This window comes from Gavia stellata, chromosome 4, assembly GCF_030936135.1.
Source record: "Gavia stellata isolate bGavSte3 chromosome 4, bGavSte3.hap2, whole genome shotgun sequence".
In the NCBI taxonomy this organism is placed as follows: Eukaryota; Metazoa; Chordata; class Aves; order Gaviiformes; family Gaviidae; genus Gavia; species Gavia stellata.
The window spans coordinates 29,647,217-29,657,216 of NC_082597.1; the positions used below are offsets into that span (position 1 = coordinate 29,647,217).

Below are 10,000 nucleotides of genomic sequence, written 5' to 3' on the forward strand. Positions count from 1 at the left end.
TTTTGTACATAGTCTAAAATTTCTCATGTTTAACTTTCCCCAGTACATATTCATGCCACAGTGAAAACTTACTTTGTGATTTTACTCAGTTGATATAGCTATTCTTAAGCATTAGCATCACTTTATATAGCTGCCCAGCTGAAGGAAACGTATTAAAACCAGCAATCATTTACTTGCTTCCTTCAGAAAAAGCTATAACGAACTTGATTTGTTTATTTGAAGGCCCCCAATAAAATGACTCAGAGAAGCCAAAACCGGAATGTTAAACTATGACATCAGTACTTTATATCTTGCACATATTTAAACAATAAAAAAATCTTAAGAATAATAACTGCAGGTACAATGGGGTTTGCTCTGTTTTTCTACTTGTCAAAGTTTGTCAGGCAAGTTGCATATTGAAATAACATTTTCAAAAGTTACTACAATGACAATAATAAAACCAGCCATCATTTTCCTCTTAAATCATATTTTAGAAGGCATCTGGTCAAAAACAGGAAAAAAAGAACTAGAACAAAGAGGAAGAAAGGCAAAAGTAGCATAAAGCTATGCCCATTATCTAAAGGACATCCTACTGCATGTTGACTAGTGTTCATGTTTCACATCAACATATTTTATAGAAGGATTTATATGCCTAACTCAAGTTGTATTTAAATCCTATGGTGCAGACCCTACCATAAAATGCCTCTTGAGTCCTATTAACTGTACCCATGGTTTTACTTCGCCTGTCTGCTTATTTAAGATCTAATCACAGTTTTGAAGAAAAGATTGTCACTTCTAAGCCTGTCCCCTCAGAACCTGTCTGTTATTAGTACTCAACTGGATATTTTCATCTTCAGTTGTTATTCTCTGTGGTCTTTGCAAATGCTATCTACTGGAATCTGTGACTGTATGGACAAATTGGCTACAAATGCCTAGGACTGCTGCTTTGAGAAACATGTAAGTGGCACATTATTCTGTTGGTATTTTTGTGTTTTAAAGTGTTTCACTTAAACTTAGTTTTCTAAACATTTTCACTAATTAAATACACTCTCTCTCAATAAAGATTTTAAAATGCTGTTAGAACCTCAACACCTGAATAAAGGTGATGGCATGCTTTTCAATGAAAACAATATTAAATTTTTTTATATACATATATATGTGTGTATATATATAAAATTTTATATAAAAATAGTATATATACACAGTGTGCATATATAGATAATAGTGTATATACATATATATATAGGTGTAAGCCTGCTAAGAACTTAATGAAGACACTGAAACCTACATTTCCTCGGACTGTAATTCTGTATGTGCTCAATTGTTAAAACAGAATACACTTGAATTTGAAGCAAGGCACAGATTTAAGTTTTAACGACTTCTGATATTTCAATCTACAACTATTTAATTCTTCCACATTTTCTGTCACCATTTAAAACATTTAACTATAAATGTAGCTAGTGTACATGGCTTAATTCAGCACTAAGAATGATTCAATTTTAAGAGCTATTATGACTTGTTATTTCAGAGGCCCGTACACATGCAATTTATCTATCATCGTGTTAAAACATGTTTCTATAAAACAGGATTTTTATAATATTTTATCTTACAGGACACAACTTTCCTTTCATTAATGCAATACCTGATGTTGTAATGTAAAACCTCAGTATTTACAAATGAAGGGTTTGAACTCCAAAGGTGCTGAGTGGCCTCAGCATATGAGACGACCAGACACTGAAGACTTTCAGGAGTTCAGAGCAGGTACTGGCACTCTGCAGAATCAGACCCCAATTGTTTACCAAACAAACCATTTGGGCTTCACTGCACTAGTACAATCTGCATCCCCTGATGGGGAGGCAACTCTTTAGGTAGACAAAGTAGAAGGAATTATGTTTGTGCAGGATTTAAAAGGAAAAGAAATCTTACAGTGACAAAAATCAATTGACTGCATCTCATAATTAGATGGCATCAGCAGTCAGACAACGGTTTAATTTTACCCTTTTAAACACAAAAGCAGTTCTCCATTAACTTGTTGAAAAAACAAACAGATGAAATTAAAAAAATGTTTTAAAAGTGAGAATGGAAACATATACCTACAAAAAAGCTGCTTCTCTCTTTTGCCATATTTTCAAAATCACACATCCAAATTACACTTACACACACACACATACAGACAGGCACATGCTCTTTTTTGTTTTAGTGGTTCTGAACTAACCAGCATTTTTTATTTACACCTACGACAGCAAAGCATCTTTATTGTGAGAAGTCACTCTGGTCCCTTCACCCCAGCTCCGACTTTGGAACAATTCATCGCAAGCGAAGCGAAGTCTCAAGTAATGTGGCCCTCTGGTGGAAAGCTCTGCATCACCTCCTACGCGACCGAACCGCACAGTAAACCACCAGATTCTGAAAACAGGCACTGCAAGGCTTCGGCACAACTTTTATAAATACGCCGCGGGATTTTAATCGCCAGGCGAGCGCGGTGGTGTGCAGCGGTGTCCGCAAGACGTTGCCACCACGAAAACAGGATCCTGGCATTTCAGCATTAACGTGCACAAAAACAACAACAAATAACGCCCCACGCTCTTCACTTGCATGACACTTCACATTCAGCACGCACAGAGGGTCTGCGGAGGGGTGCCCGTCCGAAAACAGCCCTTTTATTTGTTTAAAAACAAACAGGAAGCAAAACAAACTTACCTGCTGTTGTTGCAGATGCAGCAGTTCTACTGTGCTTACTTCAGTGCTCGTGTCACCACTTGATCTTCCATCTCTGCTGCCAGCATCTAATTGGCTGCTTAGAGTGCTCATTCCATTTTGATTCATTGAACTGTTGCTTATTGTCTCTGTCGCAGATTCCTGCATCATGACTTAATACCTAAAAGTGATTAAGAAGTATCAATTAACACACGCGTTACACCTTCACACTTCCATTATCAAGATGTCCCTCTCTGCCAATTACACAGACAGCATCTTTAGAAGAAGAAAAAAGCCTCGCGGAGCCGTTTACCAAGAAATGCGATGCAAACTCTGCTTTCACACAGATACTAATCACCGGAATTATGGTTTCTATAAGCAATCTTTGTGTGCTTACATTTAACGGCCAAAATAACACACCATGCACGCAGCATGGTCAATAGCATTTATGAACGACTACATTTTAAAGTCTACCTATAAAACCAGTTTAAATGAAGGCACGATTTCACAGACTGCTCTATATTTCCTATTATCTAGCTTTGACAACCATGGATGACTATACAGCCTTATTTAAAATATTCACTATCTTGATTCTGTCAGAATTTTACAGCATATCTTATGCAAGGCTGTTGTTTAATGATGCACAGCTAATCATACAAAATTAAAATTTTGTAAGGGTGTTACAAATCATATGGTATCAACCAATGATAAATAGTATAATGGGCTTCTCTTTTTTTGTGACTAAATAAAATTTTGCCTCGGAGGCATTTTAAGAAAAAGCTCCTGCTGCAAACACGTCAGATATTGCCTATTTTTTTAATCAAACGGCTGATATTCATTTATTTTTCTGACATTTAAAACATTTAATACTGTCCTTCCTGGGAAGTAATTAAGCTTATGCATGAGCAGCAATCAAACTGTTCACTTGAAGATGACTTAAAACTCAATTTTAACATAGGCAAATAAATGAAAGATATAAAATTAATTTTCCAGGCATGTATTAGATATGAAAGCTGGAAATAAAATCTATCAAGAATATCACTAATGATTGTGCTAAAAACAGCATAAATTATGCATATTACCTTCTCTACAGTAATAAATGTTTTATCATTTTCACTGCATAAATATACTGTACTTTCAGGATAGCAATGAGATGTCCTGCCAAGATCAGTTGAAATCTTTGCAGTAAATAAAAAACCAACGAGCCCTTACAAACCAGAATTTCAAGGTGCATTTTGTATCTGTAAAATGGGAAGGTCAATGTCTCTTCTCAGAGCCACCAAAGTCCACTCCTGCTCTCGCAGGGTCAGAATGGACCTCACTTTCCTTCACCCTCACTCCCGATGTACTGAAAGAGTCCCCACAACAACCTGGCTGAGCTGTGACTTTATAAGACACCTCTGAAGGGAGAGGGATGTGTAAGCAAACTCAGGAAAAGAAAAAAAGCTTGCTGCTTAGTCTAATTATTGAACTTAGTTATTTGTTCCCTTGCAAAGTCTGAGCAATAGCCTTTCTCTAAAAAAAAAAAAAAAAAAGCAGGAAAAGGATCATTACAACTTCAACTACGTGCATGGGCTATTAATCCAAATGCTGTATGAACTAACACAAACAAGCGCGCAAAAGATAAAGTGAAAGTATATATTGTGTGAAGAAAGTTAAAGTAGTAAAAGATGAGTTATTTAACGACAGTCTGATCAAAAATAAACAAGATGCAAAAAACCCAAACACAAACACAGTTATAAAGGAGGGCAGCTGTTACAGCCCAGTAAACAACAGTAGCACCAGATGTGTTTATGAACAAACAGCCCTTCTTAAACACTGTTATGAACATCAGCAAGGAAAAGTAATAGAAATGGAAAATGTGATACATGCAGTGATGAATTTTACAAGGCAAAAACAAAGCTAATACTCTTTTCTGAGATTAGGCAGCTAATAAGTATTCAAATTAGGCATAAATTTTACATGTACAATGTTTAAAATATTCAGAGAAAAGGGTCTGATTGCCCTTAGTAGTTATATGAAAATTCTGATGTGGGTATGCCACAACTGTGGGAGCAGGCAGCCCTTTCCGATTTTTACAATATTTACTTTCAATAAAAAGACATGTATATCAGAGTGGAAATCTATTTAAAACACTTCATCAACTGTATCGTTACAAGGATTTGGAAATTCGGGAAATTCAAACATTAATCCCCTTTTAGTCAAACAAAGATTTAACCAACAGACAGGTTCATCTTTTACAAATTCGAACGTTAGACAATAACAGTGGTACATTTAGCCAAGCGCATTAAAAGGGCAAAGGGGTGTAAATGTTGGATAATCAAAACATTAGAAAACACTCAGAAATGTAATAAATAAATACACCAGCCCCTCTGTTTTTACATCTCTCCGACTCTTTCATTACAATTAGCAGAGAAGGGTTAAACATCTTCCAGTTCATACTAACCAAAGGGGTTTATGTCTTGTGGATTTTGTATCCTTGCAAAGCCCCAGAGTGTAGTTCGGGCTCTGCATTTTAAGTTAAAGTGTCTGTGAGCCAGCAGAACCGGCTTTAACATAACATGACCAGTAACACTACTCTGGCAATAGAAAACAACAAATCCGACCCAAAAGCTGTGCACAGAGAGAATGAAACTATAGAGTATCAATACTAGAAAGGGTAATTTATTTGGAAGTGAAGTGGGAGGAATACTGAAGTATTTATATGAAGAAGAATCCCTAGAATTTTATGTTAAAAATAAAATGTTTTTTCTAGTTGTAAAAGGGTATTTTTAAAAACAATAATGAAACTTTGGCTTGAGTAAAGCTCTGTGTTGGTTGTCCACAGCCCCCTTCTCACTGCTGGCAACTAAAAAAGGGTTGCTGGAAAACGCAAGAGCACACAATCTTTTTCTTTTCCCCTCTTTTCTCTTGCATACACACGCATGTATGCACGTATATCTGTATACATGCGTGTGTATGTACTATCAACTCCAAACCCTCACAAATTAAAGCACTGAAAATACCTAAACAAGGACCATTTCTGATATCTATTTGTCAGTAATTTCAGTTATTGGTGGCAGAATAATTTGAACCTGCAACATCTCACTAAGCAAACTAACGTATTTTTTTTTTTCTTGCCTTTACAACAGTAGTGCGGATTGTTAGCATAATAATCATAACTAAATACAAAGGAAATACAATAACTGCCAGATCCTAAGGCTGAAAGTTTAGTATTTCAAATAGGACAAGAAAAAATATACAGGTCCCTGTTTACACACATGTATACACATTCACACTTACTAATCCTTCTCTTTTTCTCTTGCTGTCACACTCGCCGTCAGTCATGAGTGTGCCTACCCAGGCATGCACGCACACATGCACCCACCCACATTCACAGACACATACGTTCACCAGCACCTACTTCTGCTGTGATTCCCAAACTCTTGTTGCCAAAGGTGAGCTACAAGCTCTGCTACCAGGTATTTTAAACAAAGGTATGGGGAAAATATTTGCTGCTCTCTGCAAGAAAGAATTAAATTGTAGATTATTTTAGCGTGTGATGGCACTGCAGGTCGAATGCCTAATTCTGCCAGGGTAACCAAGCAATCACCCATACCAAAAAAAGAAACACAGGTCCTGCGAAGTTCGAAACTACAGTTTTACTTTTCTCCCCTTCAGTGAATTGTACATTTTCTGCGCGTGCCATGTGCACGCGTGCATGCGTGTGTGTTTTAAACCGGCAAGTCTCTGTACAGATACTTATTCTCTACACCACTTCCCTTTTGAAACATTAAACTGACACTGGAACTGACTGCACAAGATTGCATTTTCTCTTCCTAAACAACTTGAATTGAAAGGTTACTTAGTGTAACAATATTTACTTGCAGAATTGTGTTGTTACCAAGGGTATAATGGATGGTGGCTATGCAGGTTTACGCAAGAATGAGTGAAGCATGAGGCATTAGCCATGTGTTTGACATGTTTCAAATTGCTATAATCCAGCATTAAACACACCCAGCAATTCATGCCATTTCTTGCAGCCATAATCTTGAATAAAGCGTGCACAACCACTTATTATATAAATTAGTATATGACTCCCTGTTATAGTCACAACAGTGCTTTTGTGTTTATTTTGCATCAAGATGTGGTCTTTTATTTGTACAAATAGCAGGATAGAGAGCCGTAGCTCAATTAGACCTCCTTACTTTATGATAGGGTGTACCGAACGCCAGGCTCGGGGGGTTTGTTTTGCCCTGCCAGGTACAGGTTCTGCCGGCGCCCAACTCCCCAGCGCGAGGGGCTGCTGCTGCCGGCCGGGCCGCCGGCCGCCCTTCCCCAGGTCGCCGACCGCGGCGCCGCCGTGCCGGGAGGCGGGAGCGGGCGCGCAGCCTCAGAGCTGCCGCTAGGGGGCGCCCCGGGGCCGGCGGCCCGCCCCGCCCCGCCCCGCGGCATGCTGGCCCTGCCACGCCCGCCCGCGGGGCGCTCCGGTGGAGGGCGGCGGCAGCGGGTCCTGCGCTGCCTGGTGCTCCTCGATGGCACTTTTCCACGTGCTGAGGCAGACGGGAAGCTGATGTCCTGCTGCCGGTCCTGTCCCCCCACAAATGACGCCGTCTTTGCGCCCTTACAGAGCGGAGAGCGCTCTGCATACCATCCATCAGTACTGGCGACATGGAGGTCAGCAGCCGCCATCGCAAACCACCTCCAGAAGCCACAGCATCTGCCTGCCCTGCTCCGGGGTGGGCCCCCCGCACCAAGGCAACACCTCCAGACCCATAACCCTCCACCGGCACTAAGGTGCCCACGTTGGTTGATGCAGAGACAAGACAGACCTATAGCGCGCAGTGCTCAATACCGTGAACCCGACATTCCCCAGCGTGCTCCCACATTTACCTTGTTTCACTTCCTAAGACACAGCCTAAGCTTCAGCCTTTTAAAACTGGCCTATGATGTAAGAGCAGAGGTGAGGAGCTAGGCTTAAATAATGGTAACTTTTGTGCTCTGCTGGAATTAATTCATCATTGACACAAGGCACAATGCATCTGAAGTCTTGCGCTGGTATGTTAAAAGTCTTTAATACTCAAGATTGCCTAATAAATCAAAATGCCAGATATGAAGGACATAGCTGAATGTGTGAGAACAAAAAATTAGACAAGCTAAGAGAGTATTTGTAAAGGGGTTTTTTTTCACTTTATCTAAAACATTTAGCTTTCAAAGCTTGATTTAAGCAGAGACATAAATCACTGCGTATTTTTAAGTATGTAAGTAAATTAATATGATTAAAACACTAATTGGGTCAACTGCTATTGAAATACTGTAAAATAAAGTACCTATATTAGTAGGTTTAATAATACTATTATCTACTCAAATAAGTTTTCTCCGTAAAAATTTAAAGTATGCTCACACACCTTGTGCTGGAAGGTCTTTCAGGAAAACCGAGCTTCCAGTTGTGAGTTACAGGACGTATCTTAGCACAATCAGAAAGAATACATACATACCACATCTGCATCAGTGAGCGGTCAGCATCTTTGATGAGAAAAAAAATAGAATTTTCATGGTAAAAAAAATCATCTCTTCAAAGCCAACTAATCACTTTACTCTTTAGAATGCCCTCACGAGCCAAGCTGGTACTTTTGAGTAAAGTAACAGTTCAAAAATGGATAAAAAGGGCAGCAATGAGACAACAGTATCTGGATCACAACACGGAAAGCACAGCAATTGTGAAGAATTCAAGCTGTAGTACGAAACTTTTAAGTGGGCACTCATATGTTGGGTCTCTGAAGGCCATTTCGGAACACAAATTTACAATAAAATTGACAACTGGATTTTTGCAAATTATCACAGATGAGATTTATTTACTACAGAGAAGAGCCACCAACACCCCATACACACATACACACACAGAGTGCCAGGTAAAGAAAATGTGCATCCTTCCTGCAGCATTCTGTATTAACAGGTGCACTTGGCTGGCATGAGAAGGCTTTAAGAAATCAGATCAATTGATTTGTGCTAAAGTTAACCACAACTGAAAAAACAAGTATTGCCTAAAATATTTATATCTGTACTATGAGCTGCAATTTTTCCCACTGTCTGGGTACTACGGTTTATTTATACATCAGATGTTTAAATGAACATCCTTTTAATGGACTGGCACAAACAGTCAGATAAAGATATTGAAGGCAGAGTATCATATTCAATCTTAAACTAAAAGCTATCCTGCATTTTAAAGGCTGAATCTTTTCCTTTCACACCATCTCAATTCCTCAGGACTAATAAAAATAGTAGGTCAGTCGTGGGCACAGTAATTTATCTGCTTTCTAAAATTCAGGAATATGTTGTCACAGTCATCTGATTATCAAACAACAGTTCACTTCCCCAAACAGCAAGTAAGGTCTAATTAATTTCCACCTGCTATTTATTTTCGCTTAGTGGAAAAAAAAAATCCCTATAAAGGCCAGTGTTACCTATATGAGTAGTCTGTACGCTATTGTAAGATGCGTACCTTACACATAGAAGAGTGGGAAAAGCCTGCTAGAGTGCATTACCTACAGCCCACATAGAAATGAGCAGCCAATTTCAGGATAAGATTCTTATTTGAGCAACGACAGCTTGGGAAACCCCACCTTGGAAAGCAAACTCCTCTCACCCCCTCTTTCTGTATCTATCTCCCTCTCTTTCCCTGTCTTTAAAAAAAAAAAAAAAAGGGAAAAAAAAAAAGCAGCTCTCCAAGCTCTTGAGAGTAGGGAGACTTTATTACAGTCAATGGAGAATTTAATAGTGAGAAAGCATTAGGGCAGTAGGAAATAATTAGAATTGTGAGAGCTAGGGAAGACCTGCCTAGCAGGCAAATTCCCTTAAAAAAAAAAAGAAAAAGAAAAAAAGCTTCTTACAGAGTCTGTAGGGCTTACAAACTGCAAACCCAGGGCCAACTTTTTATACCTGTTTTTTTTTTGGTTTGGGGGTTCTTTTTGTTTGTGGGTTTTTTTTTTTTGTGAGAAGCTTGCAACAACTGTCACTGATATTTCCCCTCCCCTGATCTTTGAATATCATGATAGTACCTTCACCTCACCAGACAGTCTTTGTTTAACCCTCACGCTTACTTGACTTCTCGCCCAGGCTCCTGCTGAAAGCTTCCCTTCAGTATCCCTTGAGGGTTTTTTTTTCCCTGTCCATAAACCACTTTTTCCACAGATCCTCCTTCCAGAGATTTCAGCACTTTCTACTTCCAGGGTTATCTTTTTTTGGTGCAAAATATGCCTTTAAATCTTTTCTTCCCGGGATCCACCCTTGCCTTCCCACTGGATGGCCCACAGGAGAAGTGGTACGCCAGAAGAAATTTCTTTTA

General features: G+C 39.1%; 1 protein-coding gene and 1 long non-coding RNA gene across 6 annotated transcripts in view; one reads left to right on the plus strand and one right to left on the minus strand.

The window, feature by feature from the left end:
- The window catches only part of LOC132316899 (uncharacterized), a 15,605-nt gene extending 12,886 nt beyond the window's left edge, over nucleotides 1-2,719 (plus strand). Inside the window, exons 2-4 of the long non-coding RNA XR_009483953.1 lie at nucleotides 837-936; nucleotides 1,592-1,740; nucleotides 2,223-2,719. This is a non-coding gene — a long non-coding RNA (uncharacterized LOC132316899). The remainder of the gene's footprint in view (nucleotides 1-836; nucleotides 937-1,591; nucleotides 1,741-2,222) is intronic.
- Nucleotides 1-10,000, minus strand: part of FOXP2 (forkhead box P2) — a 444,251-nt gene that overhangs the window by 196,960 nt on the left and 237,291 nt on the right. For 4 of the 5 annotated variants that reach the window (XM_059816368.1, XM_059816367.1, XM_059816370.1 and 1 more), the window contains exon 1: nucleotides 2,680-6,710. In XM_059816368.1, the coding sequence (XP_059672351.1) occupies nucleotides 2,680-2,847 (168 nt within the window). In that variant the 5' untranslated portion in view covers nucleotides 2,848-6,710. Of the gene's footprint in view, nucleotides 1-2,679; nucleotides 6,711-10,000 lie in introns of those variants that run through there. The other variant, XM_059816366.1, reaches the window with a different exon arrangement.